General features: G+C 40.3%; 2 protein-coding genes across 12 annotated transcripts in view; one reads left to right on the forward strand and one right to left on the reverse strand.

The window, feature by feature from the left end:
• LOC108714441 (calmodulin-regulated spectrin-associated protein 2) overlaps positions 1-21,193 on the reverse strand; it is a 61,120-nt gene extending 39,927 nt beyond the window's left edge. For 2 of the 4 annotated variants that reach the window (XM_018258674.2, XM_041590608.1), the window contains exons 1-2: positions 19,766-21,192; positions 10,524-10,783 (exon numbers count right to left, since the gene is read on the reverse strand). In XM_018258674.2, coding sequence (XP_018114163.1) covers positions 10,524-10,783; positions 19,766-19,907 — 402 coding nt within the window. In that variant the 5' untranslated portion in view covers positions 19,908-21,192. Of the gene's footprint in view, positions 1-10,523; positions 10,784-19,765 lie in introns of all 4 variants that reach the window. The other 2 variants (XM_041590607.1, XM_018258675.2) reach the window with 2 other exon arrangements.
• The window catches only part of clcc1.L (chloride channel CLIC-like 1 L homeolog), a 33,611-nt gene continuing 32,126 nt past the window's right edge, over positions 21,160-22,644 (forward strand). For 4 of the 8 annotated variants that reach the window (XM_018258678.2, XM_018258683.2, XM_041590612.1 and 1 more), the window contains exon 1: positions 21,354-21,501. The gene's annotated coding sequence lies outside the window, so the exon portion shown is untranslated. The other 4 variants (XM_041590611.1, XM_018258679.2, XM_018258681.2 and 1 more) reach the window with 4 other exon arrangements.

Below are 22,644 nucleotides of genomic sequence, written 5' to 3' on the forward strand. Positions count from 1 at the left end.
AGGACTGTGCACTTTATTTACAGATGCATGCAACCCTACCAGTTTCTACAAACAACACTCTAATAGGATGGGAGAGAAGGGGTGGCATGTAATTACTTATTAATTTTCCCCCTGCTGACTCTGGGGAGAACACTGTTCCATATAATGGTTCAAATGATTTATTTGCCCAACAGGGTCTCTCCATTTTGAAAAAGTTAAAACCTACATATCACAGTCATGGATAGCAAAATGTCACACACAGCAACAGTGAGCTAACGCACAGCTGAAACAATCTTTAAGAGTATATAAAGGATAATGAATCATACCCCATACTGACTAAACAGTGACTCATATTTAGTATTTGCAAAACCACTTGGCACAGTTATGAATGACTCAAAGTGCCCTTTGGGGATACCCGGTGTTCTGGCCCAGAGGAGGCAGCTAAATAACTTACTTCACAAATATTGCAGAAGACCCGGAAGTTGGCTGCGGTGAATGCTGCTGGACAGAATCTGCACCAAAGGATTAGTAAAGACTTAGGGGCATTGACAGTTTTTTTTTACTTTACGATTTTATTATTCTTTGAAATGAGAGCGTCGCTTTGGCAATTTCTGTGACTTTTGTCACACGCGCAGTTGTGGCAATACAGAGAATTGCTCGAACTGCGCATACCCCAATACGGCGCTTACTTCACGAAGATTACCGAAGAGAATCTGCACCAAGGGGTAAGTAAAGACTTAGGTAATTGCCCGGGGTAGCACCTAGGCTGGGGGGGGGGAGGTTCTGTGTAGGGTAGGGGTTTTTTTTTGGGTAGGGTTTTTTTTGAGTTCTCCTTTAAACATGAATTAAACCAAACAGGATGGTTTTGCCTAAAATAAGGATTCATTCTATGTTAGTTGTTAGTTGAGATCAATTACAAGGAAAAAGCAAAAGCACTGAAAACATTTATAATAAAGGAGTCTTTGGGAGATGGCCTTCCCTTAATAATCTGGAGAACAGGTTTCTGGATATCAGATCCCATACCTGCAGTACTGTTTTAAACAAAGGATGGGGCTCTAAACATTTTGTACGTAGCTGAAATGTACTCCCTCTCTCTTATGTCTTTGTTTACATAAAAAAGTAAAGTAACCTGTCATTGTGTCAATGGGAGAAACAACAGCCTTTATATTTCAGCAAGGTATTTCTGCCTAAATAAATGAGCTGAATATTTCAGAGCTGACAAATGCCTTGGCACACCAAAATGTGCTAAGCCAGACTTCGCAAATAACCTACTGACACAGGAGCCTTTATAACCGATATCTCTTACATGACCTTAGGCTAAAAATAAAGTTTTTCTCAGGTCAAATTCCTGCTTTCCAAGGGTCCACTTGTTAAGGAAAAATGGCATATATAATTTAAGAAAAAGTGCATTATAGTTGTGTCTGTAGTTTTTACCTTCGCCATGTATGAAAAAAATGACATCCATTTAGAATCATGTGGGTTTATGAAATAAAAAGAATGCAGAATGTAACAAAGTCTAGTAACTTATAGCAATCGATTAGATCATTGCTTTCACATGGCCGTCCAGTAAATGAGAGGCGCTGGTTGGTTTCTATGGATAAAGCTGGCCATTCAGTTTTAAGCTGCCAACTCTGCTCCTTCAGACCTAGTAGGCTTCATATCTGCCCATGTATGGACCCTCCCTAAAAATTGAAAGCAGAGGATTTATGATACTATATAAAATTAGAACATCACCAATGTCCATGTAATAACTTTATACAGCATAGTGGGTGGATTATTTGGTAAAAACATGAAATAACTGTATAACTTACTTGCACAGTAAAGGATTTACACTGCTTGAATTCAGAACCGTTTTATGGTCTTTTAATTGGGGGACTAACATCTAGAAGCACTCGGACACCGCAAATGGCTCCTGTGAAATACAGTCCTTAGTAGTAATTTTCTGTTTGGGAATGAATGTATTACTACAGATGCAATAAAGATCCTGTACAATCTTGCACTTTTAACTCCCCCTTAGGCTGTGTGCAGCTGTTTCTTACATTCTCTCCTAATAATGACTGTAGTTTGGTGTGATTAGCAATGCTGATGTATACACATCTGTCTGAGTATGCACAGAACTCCACCTTTCCATCTCCTTCACATAAAAGCATTCTGTTTTTGTGCACAAACACTCACAAATAAGAATTTTGACCGAATAGCCAAGAAACATGTTCTAGAATCTTTACAATATGATTTGGCAGCTATTGAACATTGTTCCTATTTAATATTTTAGCCATATTTCTTTTCAAGGAACATCTTATTCTTTTCAATATTTTTAGTAAATATTAACTCAGCAAAAGTTAACTTTGAGTATGTTATAGAATGTCCTATTCGTATTCTTTGTTTTTGTTTGCCATCCACTTCTACCTCTTTCCACATTTCAAATGGAGCTCGTTGACCCCAGCAACCAAAAAAAAAACTCTTGCCTTGAGGCTGCAATTTTATTATTACATTTTATTACTTGTCTTTCTACTCTGGGCCATGAAAACACAACCTGGGTGCTAGGGTAAATAGGATCCTAGTAAATACTGCAGACTACAGAGCTGCTGCACAAAACGCTAAGTAATTAAAAAAACAGAAAAAATAAAAAACAATTGCAAATTATCTCAGAATATCACTGTCTATGTTAAGCTAAAAGTTAATGTAAATATGAACTATCCCTTTAAGGTATATCTGCCTGTGTAAACCATACTATCAAATGGAAAGATAGTTCCCATTCTTACAGTATTCTATCAAAAATGTTTTCGACTGTTTTTGGGCAGAGCCCTCTTTATCTCTTACGGTATATTAGTTGTCAATTTTTTTGTTTTTAAATGCAATCTGTATACTCAACATATACACCCATTTATTGTAAAGTGCTGCAGAATATGTTGCTAATTTATAGATGTTTTAGGGACATATTACATGTGATTTGCATTTTTAAATCTATCAGTAAAGATGATCATCACTGATCATTTTATATTTAACAATTTCCTGACTGTTCCTGGCACTCAGAAAAAGGTTTCTGTAACTGTGGCAACATCTGAAATGATGAGAGTCCTTCGGGATTCCCCAGTTTGAATTTTACTAAATCTGCCCCATAATGTTTCCTAGTCAACATATTTTATTCAGTTACTCTTTAAACTTAAATATATAAGGAGTCATTTGCCAAGCAAACGCAGTATGCAAGGTGCAAAAAGGACACATCAGACTTTTTTTTGCACTTTCCACTCACATTCAGCTACCTGCAAATAGCCACAGGCCAATGTGCTCCATTTTAGATGGCCATACTGGGAGCTCCTATATTAGGAGGTTGAGGCTAGACTAATGAAGCAATGACTTGGTGTCAAGTGAAGATGGAGAGATGGACTCCTTCTTACATGAACTTAACACGGGATGTGAACTTAATATGATATACAGATGCTTCACAGATAAACAGATTTTAATTGGACATTTTGGTATATTAGATACTATACTGTTTGAGACACTTGGACAACCCAATTACAATAATTGGTTAATTGTTATCACTGTATGGCCTACCCACAATGCACCAGTTAGGTAAAGGGTCAAAGAATGTTTAAATGTTCCCCCTCTGTATGTTCCTGCACACTTGATAAAGGGCCTAACCTGAAACATGTTGTGTTCTTCATGTTCCCAATAAATGTATTTGCAGTCTAAGACTACTGCTGTGGATTTGTCCTGCACTTCAATTTTCTTCTGATTGACTCTATTGGGATATTGACACAAGATACCCCGCAGGACAACCAGCATTAAGCACTTCTACGGTAAGCTGCAACCTATTTATAAATAAAAGGGCAGTACTTTGTTCATTCTACTTCTCATATCCTCTCTTGCCTTGCCACTCTCGCTCTGACATGTCTTTCACTGACGCATTTCTATAAACATGTCTATGAAATAATTATTCATATTACCAAGAGTGACTATTGCTTTAATTAAACATCAGGCCATGCATGGAGCAAGATTCATTTTCGAAGGAACAGCCAACCCTGTGCAACTGACAGAACACGATACAACCCTATTTTTTTTATTCAGCTCATGTACAAAAAGAAAGAAAGCCACGAAGCAAACAGTCAGATTGCCTTTTTTTTTTTTTTATAAAATAACAGCTATAAACCATGTGTGTGCAGAGAGAAAATGTTTTACAGACAGCCGATGCATTGGGGTAATAAACACAGGCTATTGACTTGCTTTGTTTCCACAGATTACCTTAAAAAAAAAAAAGCAAGCTACTAAAAAAAAGAAAAAGAAGATAGCTTGCGATAGAGCGCTGCCCAACAGTCCCAGTGGGAATTGAAGGTGCTCCTAGCCAATAGAAATTTGGGAATCTCTCTGACATTCCCAGGACTGGTGCCCAACGTAAATATACTATTTTCAGGGTAACAGTCACCTTGATTGACATATTTCAGCACCTAACCAATTTACTACATTTTCAATCATCACAAACTGCAGAGGAAACCAATTACGCAGACAAATCAGAATCTCAGACCAAGCGTCTCCCGCCCATGCAGAGGAATTGAAAAATGGAAAGAAGGGGTTTCTATGGAGACCAGGAAGATAAGGGAATCCTGTGAGAACTAATGTGACGGAACGGGGAGAGGGAACAGATAGAGAGCGAGCCACCACTGTATAATAAACACAGGCAAGTGCATTAATGGGACATAAAGCAACATCAAATGGGACCCAGACACTTAGAAAAAGTAACAAAAAAAAGGCTATTAAAGGAGAAGGAAAGGCAGTATTTCCTGAAAGTCCTCCATCCTGCAAAACCCCACCCCAAATCTGCCCTATTTCATGTTGATAAGAAGCAGAATAACACAGCAGGGTTGAAGGGCAACATACAGTTTTTCCCAAAGAATCACAGACACAGAGCATGCTAGGCCGCACTTGACATAAAAACGCAAGCTCGGTGTCGGAGATCAATGCAAGAGCAAATTTGGCAGCACAAGATGATACCCTTCAACCCTGCTATGCTATGCTGCTACTTATCAAAATGTAATAAAAACAAGAGCAGATTGGGGGTGGTGGGTGGGGAATGGTGGAGATAAGGCAGGGTAAGGACAATAAATACTACATATTATACCACGCTCATTTTTTCTTAAAAAGGTTAAATTTAGAAAAGGCAATTGAAAGTGGACTACTGTGCAGTACGATTTCAAATTTTCTGATGCCAGTGTTTCAGTCCAGCTGGTGCAGTGACTGTAAGAAGCTGGCTTGATAGATTAAGTCTGTAAGGAATGACAACAAAGGTCATCTGCTCTAAAACGTAGAAGAATATTAAACATGGCAGTGCGTAATTCATCAGAAGAAAAAAGTCAAAAATAATTTTACAGTTTTAAAATAGTTTCAGATTGTGCTCTGTATTGATCTTGTGCAGCACAAGCCAAGAAGACTCACCTCATTCAAGCATGACTGGGAAAAGAACCATACTGGAAGAAGAGTTGCTGAGAGACGTTGGTAGCTCCCACTTATATAAATTCTAAATCTGGGTGCATAATAGGCCGTCTCATTAAAAAAATGGACCAGGGGGAAGCAAAAGCTGTGGCTGCAAGAGAGCTCATGAGAGGCCTAATGAGGTCTTAATTAATAAGCAATTCTATATAAATGTAAAACAGGACAACCTCTGAATATTTTGGGAGTCCTAAAATTAATTTGCTGTGGGGCCCTGTAACATCTACTTACACCACTGAAAAGGACATAGATAGCAGACGATTTTCAAACCTACATCTGATCAAAGCAAAGGAGTGCTGGTTTACACATTCTGCAGTGTAATCTTTATTTTAGTGTACTTTCCACTGAATATACTGTACCGTGTACCCTACATCTCTCAGCTGTATTTACTGCCTGTGTGAGGTGGCATTTAGCCAAGTAATGAAAATGTCACAAGCACTTAACTTGATTCACAATGTAAAGAAAAAGGAACCCAAGAATGCGGCTTCTTCTATCCCTTACAAACCCTGCTCACTGTAAGAGGATTCCCCTGAATTACATTGGCGTAAATCTGGGTTGCGTGCTTCTGTAATTATAGAAAACTGTAAAGGGGACACAAGGTAATACTGTTAATGCCTACATAAAGAAGAATCTGCTCTAACCTTTTACGATTTAAGAAATGGTTTCAGAATATTCCCAGTCATAGTTTATACTGAACACTTCACGTGCCATAGTCTTTAATGTGCCACATAGAGACTATTTGCGGTTTCTTTTTATTGCAGCAGTGCCATATTTAAAATCTCCACAGGAACAAGTCTATCAGATCACAAATAATGCCAATGATCCTGACAAGGAAAAGGTGGGAGAAGTAAAGTTGTTTTAAGTGATGCACATGGGCACACGCTAGTGCTCCTCTTGTCCTGACCCCTGTGCTGCTGCGAGAGATGGCAAGAATAATGGAATCTATTTATGCTTCGGCTTGCCCTCACTTTGCCAGCAGGCGACTGTATTCAGAGCTTTCCCAATGAACAGCTACAATAAGAGAAGCCAGTTCTTAGTCACAGTTGTCAAAGATGCCTTTGTAGCTAGCACAGCTCATATTTTCCAGTCTCTTGTTCATTAACTCCCTCATCCGAGATTTAAAAAGCAAACACTTATTCTACAAATGTTGATTGTTTCAAAAAAAAGTCAAAATTTTTTCTAAGTCCCAAATAACGCTGGCGTGTTTTCTACATGATGGCTGAAAAAGATCGAAAAGTTTTTGGGGCTCCCCCCTACTTTTCCTGACTCATGGCAACTTACCTAGACAGTGGGCACATGTGTAGGGCAAAATAAAATTTTTATTTGCAGATTTGAAGGTTTTCTAGGCATTTGTAGTGCAGATACGTGTTCCTCCATTGAAATTTGAATTTCGCGCCATATGCAAATTAGCCTTCGCTAGCGCAACTTCGCTTTATATAGCGAAACAACGCTAGCGCAACTCCGTAACCTTACGCTACCCCTGTGCGCAACTTCGGATTTTAGTGAATTTGCGAAGCGCTGGCGAAACTACGCCTGGCGAAGTGCGGCGAAGTGCGGTGAAGTTGCGCCTGGCGCAACTTCGCATCTTAGTGAATTTGCCCCCTAGACTCTCTGTTTATACAATTGCAGGGTAGAATTAATGTGTGACTGGGTTTTACACGGCGACCCTTTACAATCACATGTACGGGACCAGTTATCAAGAACAATTGGGCCGGGGTTTTCAGGATAATGGATCTTTCTGTAATCTGGATCTTCATACCTTAAAGCTGGCCATAGATGTTGAGATTTTTAAAAGATCCAATCCTCATCGTGAGACCACGATTTTCTCGGAGCGATCGTACGAATTGACCATCAACTAAAAAGATCAATTTGCCTGCTTGGCCCTGTAAATTTCAATCAATTTCCTGACAGATGTCGGCTGAAAAACCATAAGATGTACGACCGTTCGAATCCCACTAACCGCACTATAATTTCGTAGGATTGGTTGGACTACTCTAAAATTTGTCGTTCTGCAAGAAGAATCGTCGCGTCTATGGGGAGCTTTAACCGCACTATAATTTCGTAGGATTGGTTGGACTACTCTAAAATTGGTCGTTCTGCAAGAAGAATCGTCGCGTCTATGGGGAGCTTTAGTCTACCAATAAACCAAACAGGCGACTTCTGCTTCCAATAAGGATTAATTATATCTCAGTTTGGATCAAGTACAAGGTACTGTTTTTTTATTACAAAGAAAAAGGAAATCATTTTTAACAATTTGATAAAATGGAGCCTATGGGAGGCATCATAATTCAGAGCATTCTGGATAACGGGTTTCCAGATAACAGGTCCCATACCTGTATATCTAACCCACATCATGTAAAGCTGGAACTAACCATACATATTTGTGGGCCAGACTACATTAAAGAAGTTATGCCATACAAATATGACTTTACATCACTTAATTAGGTTGATATATTAAGCCATATTTTTTGATTTACGCAATGATACAGTATATTATAGTAATCGGGACAAGTTCTGGCACAAATTATATTTTTGAATAAAAAGTGATATTTACATGCAATATTCTGCACTTGACTACACATTCATAACACAACATTATATAGAATCATAATTCTACACAGAAAATCATGGAGGTATGGTGGTGATGTGGTGACTTATTGTTACTCTTTTTCTAACACACCTTTAACAATATTCTTCCTAAACTGTGTTATTGCCACACAATATAAAAGGCTTTCCTGGGGTTATCAGCTCATTATATTCTGTCTGGAAGTACACAATACCTCATTCGCAATGCCCCACAAAGTGCAAAAAAAAAAAAAGGCCACAATCAGTAGGGATGCAAGTGCTTAGCAAAAGAGCACCCAGGGGTGCACTTTTGTATCGCTTACTACTTTTGTACTTGCTCCCTGAGCTCTTAAATTACCTCAATAATATCAAAATAAAAGGTTTCACTAACTTCCATGGAATTCTGTTGAAGGGTGCTAAAGATTTTGTCGCCTGCGATAAACCTTCGCTACTGTGGGCAACTTATCTTCCCGAAATTCCTTCCCACCGGCAAGAATGTGAATCGCGGGCAGGATGGCATAAGCATCAGTTCAGTTTTCCAAAGTCGGCCGAAGTTCTCTTGTTTGGAGGGAAGGCGTTTCGGGGAGATTAATTGCCTGCAATAGCAAAGATTTATCTCAGGCGACTACATCTCCCAGTGTGCCCCCACCCTTACAAGGAAACTTCGGAAAACCACTTCACATTCTTGTCGGTGGGAAGACATTTTAGGGAGATTAGTCGGCCATGGTAGCGAAAAATTATCGCAGGCGACTAAATCTCCCAGTGTGCCACCACCCTTAGAGTAGAACATCATTTAATCGGAGCAACAGTTACAGAATCATGCTTACCAGCTAATTTAAATATAATTTTGCACATAGGAACATATAATAGAATATAAATGGTGTACAGGTTATTTACACAATTCTGCATAATAGTATAATGTATACCTAACAATGCCATTTTTTCAGAAAGTGCATTTATAAAGCTATAAACTGAAACCATATGCTCTGTTTGGAAAGAATAAATAGAATGTTCCTAATAAAATGTTCAATATTGGCTATTTTCCAGAAATCTACATACACAGTACAATGTATACGCAGCAAAGCACATTTATGTACTCAAGCCAGCAGACACAGCACAATTTTTCCGGGTAAGGTAACCTGAATCAGAAACTTGTAATAACACCTACTTATTGGCCTTAGGAGATGGAGCAGGGTGGCCCTTTTAAACGTGTAGAGAAAATCATAGCGACTACAAGCAAGTGCAAGGACACAAGGCATTGAAGAAGAGCCAGAAAAGTAAAACAGCTAAAAAAAAAAAAAAGCCAAATCAGGAGCACTATGAGATAGAGCAGGGTGGCCCCTTTTTAAAGTGTAAAGAAGCAGACAGAGCCTGCAGGAAAAAGAGGCATTGCAAAGGAAACCCAGAAAAATAGACAAGAAGAACAAGTAGGATGTGATACAGACAGAAGGAGGCCACAGATTAAGCTCAATGCCAAAGTACATTAAAATACATTATATTAAGCACCATTACTGAACAGAACACATTTTATTATGTAAACATTATGTAGATTTCTTACTATAAAAGCAGGAGGAGGATTTTAAATACTGGTGGCTTTAATATATGTATTAAACTCACTTTGAAAAAGTATGAAAAAGATTATAGATGTATCCATCTATAATCTGCACTTCGATTTATGTACCGTATATGAAAAATGATATCTAAAATATAATCATAAGAAACCATTTCTTTAGATTCACCTTTATAGGTGCCAGCAGTAGATATATCCATGTTCTACTGGCATCTATAAAAATGAACCCAAAGAAACGGGCGTTTAATAAATTAGGGAAGGTTGTAAGATAGGTGATGCAGTGAGAAAGAGAAACATGCTTTGCTTTCATTGTCAATCTGGGTCCCGATGCTTGGAATTCAGTCTCTGATAGAAATGCCATAGGTTGTCGTGGTAACTGCATATCGGAGATGCTATGTACAGCATTATTAATGCAAACTGTGAGTAATATGCTGCAGGTGAAGAGAATTGATAATGCAAGACTTTCAGCCTTGGTGCAATAAAATTAATGCCATCCAAGATTGCCGTTTGAAGGCAACAATCTGCATGGTGAGCAAATATATTAATTTTACTAAATTAATGCACCAGTTTCTACACATTACCTATGTTACAGAGTAGCTTTCATGCAGAATAAAGGGACCAATATCCATCTGTTAGGATAACATTTACAGAGGTCTACTAATGTTATTGTCAAGGGATTAACAAGAAGATTAATTTAAGCTTCTGGCTCATTTCTATGGAATATGGTAAAATATAAATCATTGAAAATCTCCAAGCAAAACAGAGAAAAAGGAGATTGTTGAATTTTTTTTTGGGGGGGGGGGTGAAAGAGCCTTTATTCCCAATTGCAAGACTGTGATATACATGTAATTACTTGCTTAACCTGATCTTGCAGACACATTTATAGTAATATGCATCTAACCCCCAATCCTTTTGCTCTTACCATTTGGATAGGCTTTTTCCTTAAGTCCCTCTCTGTCACCAGTTTCTCATGGTCAGTGACATAGAGTCCCCGCTGTGCCAGGGCTTGAATAACAGCATCATGTCCCAGCAAAGGTTTGGCTGTGTCACTTTTTAAGATCAAACTTCCGGCCCGGCAGTACAAATCCGCAGATATCAGCAGGTTCACAACAGGAGGTTTCGTGTGCTCTTGATCATACTGGTCAGTATAAAATGGCTCCTGGAGCTCCTTGGGGACATTTTCTGTGGGTGAAAGAATTTACACATTAGGTATTAAGTATACGCCAACTACCAGTTAAGACTTATGACTTTTCTACTTCCCTTCTCCCTCTTCATTACATCCCATATTTCCTTTCAACCCCCCCTTCTTTCTTTCTTATCCTGCCTTTCTTTTCCCTTCTCTTATAGCTTTGCTCTCTGGTCCTTTCTCCTTCTTCTAGGTGGACCCAGAGCTGAGAATTAAAAAAACAAAAAAAGTTTTTCCTATATAGGCACCCAAGGATCATGTGAAAATACAGCCTTGTCTAAAGGTGGCCATACACTATAAGATCCACTCGTTTGGCAAGGTTGCCAAATGAGTGGATCTTATCCCGATATGCCCACTAATGGCTGGGCAATATCGGATGAATCCGAACGTTTGGCCCTGGGGCCGAACAATCAGATTACAGTACTACGAAGGGGCTCAGACGGGTCGCAGGCTGGGCAATATCAGATGAATCCAAACAATCAGATTACAATACTATTAATTGGCTCAGACGAGTCGCAGAACCGCATCAACTAGCTGATGTGGTCCTGGATCGTACAAAAATCAAACTTGACCGATTGACCCGTCGCGAGCCCCCACACATGGGCAGATAAACTGCAGAATCTGTCTAAAGGACCGATATCTGCAGCTTTAAGGTGTAGGGCCACCTTTAGATATCAATATTTTCTGTAAACTTGCTATAAACTAAATAGAGATCTTGACCAAATATTGGACTCCAATGGGGGAATTGAAGAGAATAAAGTAAAAAAACTCCATTCTATGTTATCTAGTAGATAAGGTTGAAAAACATACAGAGCCCCATCCAGTTCAACCTTTTCTCTATAATCTATGGAACATAAAGGCTTAAAACAATGCAGCACATCAGAGCTATAGCACTTTTTGAACTGTACCAAACGTCTGCCTTACGTATTAAACAGTCATCTTAAAGGAGAACTAAAGCCTAACTAAAGAAGTAGCAAGAAATGTTGCACATTATGTTTTGGGCTTCTGTATCAGACCAAGGCAATCGCAGCCCTTTAGCAGGGAAGATCTGTGCCCCAAAAGATGCCCCAGTAGTTCCCCATCTTCTTTTCTGCTGATTCACTGCACATGCTCTGTGCGGCTGTCACTTACTGAGCTTAGGGATCCACTCACAATATACAGTACACAAAATATTTTCACAATATGTCACAATATAAGATTGATTAGTAATTAATAGATAATTACTACATGATAGCACATAAAGCAGTGCAACTAGCATCAGAATTTAATAATCAGCCCTGTAGCATCATTTTATATTACAGACAAACTTAATTTTCTGCTTGATCATTTGTGACAACCCCTAAGCTTAGCTTCTCAACAGCTGCTCAGAACCCACTAAGCATGTGAGTGTCGCAGACACTTTCAAAGATGGTGACCCCCTGTGACAAGTTTGATGTCCTGGATCAGTGATCCTCAAACAGCAGCTCATGAGCAACATGTTGCTCTCCAACCCCTTGGATGTTGCTCCCAGTGGCTTCAGAGCAGGTGCTTATTTTTGTATTTTTGAGTTTTGGTTGAAAAAAAAAAACCAGATGTACTGCCAAATAGAGTTTCCTGTAGGTTGTCAGTCCACATAGGGCTGCCAATAGCCAATCACAACCCTTATTTGGCACCTCCAGAAACATTCATGCTTGTGTTGCGCCCAAACTCTTTTTACATCTGAATGTTGCTCACAGGTGAAAAAGGTTGGGGTTCCCTGGATTATTGCTGCTATTGAGAGGCTGAAACTTTAGAATGGTGCAATAAGTTCAGCCTTTCTAGCCATATTCAATGTATTTGCTCTAGCAAGCTATGAAAGCTTCTACATACATATGAATGTCACAACATGCCTTCATGAGTGTTTTTGATAGCTTTGCTTTGGAAAGACATCAGAGCCCCATGGCTTCTCCCAGAGCTTACACAAATACACATTCATTTACACATCAGGTATCGCCCTTTTTCATTTAATAAAATTTGGGACCACAAACATTCCTTCTACTGCAGCTGAATTAGCAAACAAATGACAGAAAATTAACATTTAAAGCAATGAAGAGAATGGTCCAGAGAGTCTTCCACATCCTCCATATGTTTATACTTGGAGATTCAAACACAGACAAACGTTAAATGCTTGGACATCACTTAGATTTGTAAGTGCTACAGGGCAGGAACCTCCCATATCTTGTCTCTTAAAAATTAGCACTCAAACTATATTTATGTATTTTTCAAGATTGTATTATCGTATTGTTCTTTATCTGTACAACGAACACCCCACTTTTCAAGGGTTTGTTCACCTTCCAAACACTTTTTTTCAATTCAGTTGTTTTTAGATTGTTCCCCAGAAATAAAGACTTTTTCTCAATTACTTTCCATTATTTATTTTTTACTGTTTTTCCAAAATCTAAGTTTAAAGTTGAATGTTCGTGTCTCTGGTGTTTGAGTCTGGCAGCTCAGTAATTCAGGTGTTACAATTTTGCAACATTTAGTTGATACATTTCTCAGCAGCATCTTTTGAGTATTAGCAACAATTGTATCAATTCTAACAGCTGCCTGTAATGAAACTCAGAGAATCTGCTCAGCAGGGACAAAGATAAGAAGAAATGCATCCACTAAATGCATCCATTTAGAACAGTTTACAGGGTCGGCGACCCCCCTTCCAGAGCTGCTTCAGAAGGTGAAAAAAAGATACTTGACACTTCAATATTAGAAAAACGGTCACACATAGAAAATAGAAAGTCATTGGAAAAAGTCATTATTTCTGGTGATTATCTGAAAACAACTAGTTGTTTGAAGGTGAACCACCACATTCACTCAGCTGGTATTCATTCTTTTAGTGTGCAAAGTAGCCCTATTTTCAAAAGAACTTTATTTGCATAATACACATATATTATTAAGGCATAATAACAGTATTCCCAACGTTTGCGAGTCCTGTGGTTTTGTGACCACACATTATTACACAAGGGTCCATTTAATTCAGGCACAAGTGCAATCGCCAACAGTGTCTTTGCTGTCATAATTTACATTATAATAGACTTTTCAAGACTAGTTACGGATTAGTTGCTATTGCCAACTGCAATTGTTCCAGTTTGGCACCTTTGTATATATATTAGCCCAACAGGCAGAAAGAGTGCTAATAGTTTTTAACAAACGCATGACCCAATATAATTTCACTACACACATATGTATACATAAAATTCCTTTCCATTATATTCAGTGGGACTGTTCTGTCATTATGGCACACTTACAACTAGCACCTGATATCTCTCCCATTCCTGTTTTTTGGCAACAATCCTGCCCTTGAACCATATTCCCAGGCAATCCCTTGTGACTGGTACAGGATGCAACCAGAGATAATTCTGTTTTGCTGCAGTCTCATAAAAATAAACACAGATAAAACAAATCTGGGCTCCTCCTTTCTTTAAATGCTTTAAATTTAAAACAATGATTACAAGCTCGGTCAGAGCAGATTAACAAGGGCTGTGGCATTACAAGGTTTCTCTGACTCATTTACTGCAAAGGAATCTGGCACATTATTTTTCCCTTGTTCATGCATAATTCCACCACGCACAAATGGTTGCACAGCCTGAAATAATTGAAGTGAGATGGTATATCCAAGCTGCACTCATTCATTGGCAAAGTACAGGTATGGGACCTGTTGTGAAGAATGCTCAGGACCTGGTGTTTTTCCAGATAAAGGCTCTTTCTGGAATTTGGATCTTCATACTGTAAAAAAATCTTTTAAACATAAATTTAAAAGGATTGTCTTGATTCATTATTTTAGTTAGGATCAAGTAAAAGGTTTGGTTTTATTTATTGCAGAGAAAAATAAATTATTGTTAGCAATTTGGAGCTTCCTGGGTTATGGGTTTCCGTACATCCAATAGTAAAAGAAGAGTAGTAGCAATATGAGGACACACAAAAAAAAAAAAAAAAGAGTACATATAGTGCCTTCAAGTGCCCACTACTTAACCTTTTCCATGCCATACAGTATAAAAGCTACATCAGTTATGCATAGGGATAGGCAAATTTTTCTCGTTTCGCCCAAAATTAGCCGCCGGCGTAATGTCACCGACGCACATTAAAGTCTATGGACTTCAAAAAAATGTTGTTGCGCGGGATAATTTTTTTGACGCGCATCTTTTTATTTTGACGCACAACACCATACAAGTCTATGGGCGTCATTTTTTCAGCGAAACAAGGCGAAAAAATTCGCCCATCCCTAGTGATGCATACGCCAGCCAGCACTGTTAAATCTACATTTCTGGGTAAGAAGTTAATCCATGGTAGATGCAATTTGCCAGCCTCTGGAAAGGTTTAATGGATATGGCACACTTGGTATATTCTCCACCAGCGTATTTCATCACAGAAGTGCCTGAACCAGAATATGTTTTGCATGCCACCAGCTTAAAAGTCAATTCAGCTTCACAAAAATGTGCTGGTTTCAAATCGTACACATTTATGATTTGAAATGAGTGTACATACAGTGTACAGGTTTTTTTTTTTACCCACTATATAGTTTTTTCAGAGAATTCCAATTGTGGTTGCAAGGAGACATTGCAACTGCACAACTATGTTTTTACAAATAGGAGAACTAAACCCCCACCCCATGGCCAAAAGTCCCCACTGGCCCCCCTCCCTGCATCCCCCTGCACAATGTTACCCCAGAATTGGGTCCCTTGTAGAAATACAGACCACACATGCAGAGTTCATGGCGCCATCACCCGGTGCTTCGGTATTCTTTGGGTCTTCTTCCTTTCCTTTTGCAATTTCCATCACTTTTGGAGCATGCGCAGTTGTAACAAACCGGAAGACTGCTCCAACTGTGCATGTGCCAATACGGCGCTCACATTAGGAAGAATCGCCGCAGATGACGCCCGTGAGCTCTGCTGCGCTGACTCTGCATGTGTGGTCTCTATTTCTAGAGGGGACACAATTCTGGGGTAACACTGTGCAGGGGGGAGGCAGGGAGGGGGCCAGTGGGGACTTTTGGCCATGGGGTGGGGGTTTAGTACTCCTTTAACTGTCTGCCATTGCCCCCTCCCTGTGCATTAGTCAAAAATGTGCCCCTAAAAAATTGCAGAGCAGCGCAGCAGAGTTGCTGGGAACTTCTGCCCATTCACATTGTCTTCCATTCTTACCTCTGACATGAAGCCTGTGGGAGTATGCACAGAATCCTGACAAGGCCCAAAAGTGCATGCTCCAGCAGGTTTTGTGTCGGCAAAGAGACCCGAAAGAATACGAACAGATAGAAGATGGTGCCTGGGAACTCCGCTGCACTTTAGGGTCAGGTTTTTTTTTCAAGGGAACCTTGTTGACTAAGGCACAGTGTAGGGAAGGAGAGGGGTGCGATGGCAGGTAGTTAAGGGAGGCTTTTGTTACTAGGGGGTTTAGTTTTCCTTTAAAGAAATTGCGAACTTCAGAGATTGCTGCAGGTACAGCCAGGGGTTTAGGGCAAAATTAATTTAGTGTTTGGTGAGGGGCTTTAGGTGACTATTGTTTGACCAGGTTTTATATTTGGGGATTTTCCTTGTCCTTAAATTTCTTTAGAACTCAATGGTGTCGTTTCTATTGCACGGACCCTTGGTGATGTTATGGACAGGCTTGGTGGAGAAGGAATACAATCTCCATGAAATACACAGTGTTATTTAATTATCTAATATGTTATTTTAATTACATTTTGGGGAGGGGAAAATCAGATTTGTGTCTTGTGAAAATATTTTATGAATAATTTATCTTCCGCCGCATAAGGTTTCTTCCAGACCTTTTTTAGGGAACTTGTGAATCTATTTTGTAAGTTTTTCCATCTGATCACAGGGTGACCCAATTACTGCCATTGTAAAACGAAGGCAGCAACTTTGTTCTTAGACCGTCATTGGAAAAACATGACATATAAATTAGTGCACAGTAGAAAAGAGTGTGCATACCCACATGTTAGTCAATAGTGAAAATGAGGCCTCTTTCCAGCCACCACTGCTGCATGCCTGAACTGGACTGCACGCACACCAAAATCTGAAAAAATCTGAAATAAGCCTGTAATGTTTTGGAGAACATTCCTACAAAGTAGACAGAGTAACCCAAGGGCAAAATAACTAACCTACATATTGCATTTCTACATGATGAGAATGGAAAAATATAATCCCTCAAGATTTTTGATGAGCATATTGCCTCTTAAAGGGGGGACACCAACCTTTTGCACAGTCCTAGTAAAACTGATATAAATTTGCAAAATGAACATTTTTCCAATTACAGGACAAAAAAAAAACACTCCTTGTTATGATATTGCAGTTTAAATTATACCCTTAACCCATAAGTGCAGAGGCACAAAAAGAAGACAAATTAAAAATGGCGAAAATGGAAAATGCAAGGCAACCCGCAGCAAGATGTTTTACGTGACATTTGTTATTTAATACCAAAAACAAGGATAGGCCCTTTTACATTCAACAGTATTTTACATGGAAAAACCTAAAAAGAGACGTGGCGGGCAAAGAGGAAATCATTTTCACTAACACAATAAAGGGAGACAAGGCCCCAAGCACAGGAACCTGTGCAACTTCTGGGAACACTCTAGCTCTACATTATCCTCATGGCAGACCCCGCTAGCCTAAGCTTGGAAGCAGAACAGAGAGCATTTAGTCCAAATAAAGGGAACCATACTGATCTTGACAATGATCACATGAACCAAGTGTGATCTTTTAGTATAAATAACCCTCAACTGGCCCCTTAGCGAGCACCTGTTTGACAATATTTTAATATTAACAATATTTTTTAACTAATAGAAGTCTGGATGGGGGGCCTCCATATCATTGGAATGGCCCCAATACAGCTCGAAAAACTAACAGACTTGCTTAAATGATACATATATTTTACTATAATTTGGACCCTGAACAGGGGGTATCAGGAGAAATTTGGAAGACGTTGGAAAGATGAAAGAAATGCTTAGAGTAATTTTATATTAAATGAGCATGCAGTTAATTTACTACCGCAAGTGCTACACTGAACCAATGCAAGAACATATTTGCTTTTCATGATCTAAAGTGGATTGATCTAAGCTAATGGCTGTTTTGTTGCTATTAGCAACTGTATTGGCGTAATTGTGCACACAGGCTGGCTACACCTGGGTCAATCTTGGCTACTGCAGACCGAGTTGGTAGCTTATTGGAAAACATATTTGCCATATTCAAAGTCTTCTCGAGATTAGCCCTATTTATATTGGGCAGGTTAAAAATTGCGTCACACTGGACTACTGATCTGGTTCTCATTTAGGGTTGCCACCTTTTTAAAAAAAATTTACCGGCCAGTGGTGGGGGCGGGAACTAAAGGGGCGGTCTGTGCTGGAAAAATGGGGCGGAGCCATGGGGGTTGTGCGACAAAGGGGTGGGGCCATGTCACAAGAGGGCAAGATGAAGAAGAAAAGTTACATTTCCACCGGAGGGCAAGGGCTTTTGTTAAGGGTATTACAAATTACCGGCAGCTACATTGGTGGTAATTTTGTAATACCGGCCCCGGCAGGTGTTTTACCGGTTTTGCTAGGCCAGTAAAACACTGGCCGGGTGGCAACCCTATTCTCAACCAGTATGCAACCTTATAATGATCCAATAATCCCAATCAGATCAGCACTTGGAAAGGGTAGGCAAATTAGGCAAAGACCTGCTTGTTTAGCAATCTACCTAACTAGCAGATGCCATGTTTATTGTTGGCTTTATATTCGACTCCAAATATTATTAGCATAGGTTGTCTTCATTTACAATGGGTGCACAGAAAGCACTACAGCACCAACTTATTTTTCGTGTTTTTTCCTTGCACCAGCAGACATATCTTGCACATTATTACCCAATATTAATAAATCACAAGCCAAAAATTTAAGCCTCAAGTAACAGAAAACAAGTGCCTTTACATTATCCAGAATGTTCGGGACCTGGGGTTTTCCGATCTTTCTGTAATTTGGTTCTCCCTACTTTAAGTCTACTAAAAATCATTTAAACATAAATAAAAACCAAACAAGATTGTTTTGCCTCTAATAAAGAATAATAGGATCAATACCAGGTACAGGTATAGGACCTGTTATTCAGAATGCTTGGGACCTTGGGTTTTCCAGATAATGTATCTTTCCTTAATTTGGATCTTCATATATTAAGTCTAGAAAATCATTTAAAAATTAAATAAACCCAATAAGCTGGTTTTGCTTCCAGTGAGGATTAATTATATCTTAGTTTGGATCATGTACAAGGTATGCTTTTACTATTACAGAGAAAAAGGAAATAATTTTTTATTGTATAAAGTGGAGTCTATGGGAGACAGCCATTATGTAATTTGGAGCTTTCTGGATAATGGGTTTCCAGATAACAGATACTATACCTGTACTGTTTTGTCCTCATAGAGAAAATGTGAGTTATTTGATTAAAAGTGAGTGAATGGCAAATGAGCTTCCCGTAATACAGAGCTTTCTGGATAATGGGTTTCAGGATAACAGATCCCATACCTTTGATTCAATGTCAGAATATTTCAGGGGGGTTCTTATACTAGGACTTCTGTTTCGATGTATAAAATACAATGTGTTCAATATACCAAAGTATAGATGCGCATTGAAACGCCTAAGCATTCAAATTTGAGGACCGCAATTCATTCCTTCAAAGCAAGTGTTCGTAGGACCTGGGGGCTGCATATTAAAATCATTAGATAACTGCCACTATAGGAACCATATAAACATTTCATATTGCTAGAATATACTCCATTTTAATGGTGTGAAATCACAGGACAGCCTTCATCTTAAAGTAACCATATGTAGAATTCCCACAACAAAGCTAAGATGTATTTGTTGTAATAAACCCCCTAAACATATTGGAACCCAACATATAGAACATCAGACAAATGTACTTACTTATGCGCCTGTTTTTAATGTAATCCAATTACTTCAGCCTGCTTCTACATTGCTACCTAACACTACCACAACAGAAAAAGCTTACCTGCTCCATAGGCTTTGGCCACCAGCCATGCCAGATTGCAGGCTGCTTTCGCTCTATTAAAATCATAGTGGTCAAAAGGCTTGATGGCTGGGACAATAAAGGTCCTCTTCACCTCCTGACCTCCTTCAGCAATGTCCACCATGGTTATGATTCTTCTGGTCTTCAACCCTTACATGTTTCAGATCCTAAATCCTGTCAGTTGTGATATGCTTTTTCTGTAGTTACCACAGAGAACAATACGGGATTTGTCTAACCCAAAATGATCTTTCTGTTATGACTTCTGCTTACATGAAAGTCCAGTGGGTTGAGGTTGATGCTAAATCTCAATGAATGGTAGTAGACGAGCACACTGGACATCAGTGAATTCAATTATATAACAAGAACGACGTAGTATACATAGTTGTCAGTGCCAAATGTTAGTGTTGATTCAGCCAGCTCATCTAGAATATATAAATGCCCATAAAGGCTCAGTTGGGGTGGCGTCCTTGTTTTCTCACACTTTTAGTGTTAATATTGTAGTGTTCCCAATATCACCCAGACTTCAGATCAATCTGTAAATCGTGATGATCATCACTGCAGGGGGGGGGCTAGATCCTGATTGTCCCCAAGAAGTAAATGTTCACAGGTGATTAGGAATGAATCCTTGTTGCTCACACAGTAATCATACTTTCCAATGACAAATAAAATAGATTGCACAATGCAGAAGTGGACACAACACACAGAGATGCGACCAGCGATCCCTTTGTAGTAATGACCTCCAAGTGCGATCTGTTAATGGGAAGAAGTGGAAGAAGCAGGACGCCTGGTGCTGTTGGGCAGATGCTGCTGCCAAGCGGAATAGTTTGCTGGCAAAGCCATAGTAGGAGTAGCAGCAGCCAGAGATTGTCTATAAATCAGTGACAGCGGGAATTCCTCTGCTGTTCCTAACGGTTAGGGCTTATTCAGAGTTATTTTCCTCTCTCTTCATCCTATTTATTAGACACAGCGGCAGAGCTTACAGTGACCTGCCACGCATCCCGCCTATACCATTCGCTACAACCTAACTCGGGTGTCCGCTGTCACCGCAACTATGTGACCGCTGGCAGCGCCACTGGGTAGCAATCGCTAGGGTGACGAAGGCTGCATTCCGCCGTGGGTGCCGCTGCCCCGATACCTCGAACGTGATTACAGGAAATTTCCAAAAGGGATTTCGGGATTGAAAGGAGACATCGGTTCCCAGGCCCTGACAGCGCTCTATTAGCCGAACGACTCCTCCTCCTTAGATTATTCCATGGGCCGCTACTCCTCCCATCCCTCTATTCCTTTCTGTATCCTTTATCCTTTCCCCTCCACCATCTCTCCCTCCCCCGTTTCCTCTTCTCCCCGCCTGCCGCCGCTGCGGGTTTTCCTGCCGCACTGGATGAAAATAGTTGATGGTACTGCGCATGCGTAAAGTACCTTAGTAAATTAATTCGCGCATGCGCAGGACTTCGGCCAAAGCTTTTTTTACTTTGGTCAGCGCTTGACAGCTTTTGCACAGTCGCAGAATGTTTACGCTAACGTTGTGCATGTGTTGCCTATTGTTCAAAGGCTTCAAGCAAGGTACACGCACATTAACGCGTATACTCATACGTAGGACCAGGGCAGCTACGGTGGCCGGGGACTACGGCTACAGGCCTGTTTCATCTTTGCACCGGAAGTAGTACTTTTCACTGCACTTTCGTTTCTAGGGCTTGGGAAGTGGAGGAAATGTACGCGTATGTATCTCTAAAATATATAAACAGGCATCCGGTTGCAGTGTAAGGCTGGAGTGGGTGGGTCGTAATTAGTAATTATCAGAGTTCCTCTTGTGCGTTAGTTCTCCTTTGTTTAAAGAGACAGTATGCCTCCCTCGTTTAAGGGAGACATGTAGCCCAACTAAATTTCCTGTCCTTTGCATGGCAGTGGGCCAATAAGGGGCTAATCCCCCGCCGGAAGGCGGCACACCTCTCATCTTCTAGGTAATAATGAATAAAATATGGTGCTGGGCTAAAACTTTATATTATCTTTAAAAATGACCCCCTAGAGCTCTGCTACTGTCCCTGTTTCAAATGAGGGGGTGGGTGGGTCCACATGGTCCCTGCCAGAAGCACAGTAGGAAGGAATAGCCAATCACAGCTGTGCATTCACAAAAGCAAAGACAGGGTTCTGTTTTCCTGTTCCTTCCACATGGCAGTGGGCACACTATGGGTTAATCCCCCCTGCCTCGTGATTGGACAGGTTTTCCTCTATAAAAACTTACTTCCGCCCCCTGGCCGCCATCTTTTTTCCTCCTGTCGCTCCCCCCTGATGTCCAGCAGACTGCCTCTCTCCTGCTGAAGCTCCTGAGCCGAGGTTCTTTATCCTTGTGTGAGCTCCTGGAGAAGCCGACGGGCTTATGGCCAAATTGTGCCCCCGGTGCGGTCAGACGCAATGCCGTGTAAACGGCGCATGCGCAATAAGACACCGTTGCTTCCACAGCCAACATGGCGACGGACGCCAGCGTGTTTTCGCGGGCGCGCGAACGCATGGACGCGGGCGCGCAAACGCATGGACGCGGGCGCATCTACGCTGACGCACGCTCGATATTGACGCCTGGGCGCGAAAACGAGCGGAAATGACGCATGGAAGCAGATTGGCGCGAAAAAATTTAAATTCTGGGCGCCATCTCCCCCTCAAGCTGCCAGACTGGTAAGACACTGTTTGCCTGAAGTGCCTTTGTGCGGTCAGAGGGTACAACTGTGAGTACACCTCTATTTATTACATTAAGCCCACATGAATGAGCAGGACACCCTGGTACATATATTCCTCTCCTTCCAGGGTCAGAATTAGGATTATTCTCAATGAGTTCCAGACGCTCTCATTCGGGCTCAAGGGGGTGA

This window comes from Xenopus laevis, chromosome 4L (genome assembly GCF_017654675.1).
Source record: "Xenopus laevis strain J_2021 chromosome 4L, Xenopus_laevis_v10.1, whole genome shotgun sequence".
NCBI lineage: Eukaryota > Metazoa > Chordata > Amphibia > Anura > Pipidae > Xenopus > Xenopus laevis.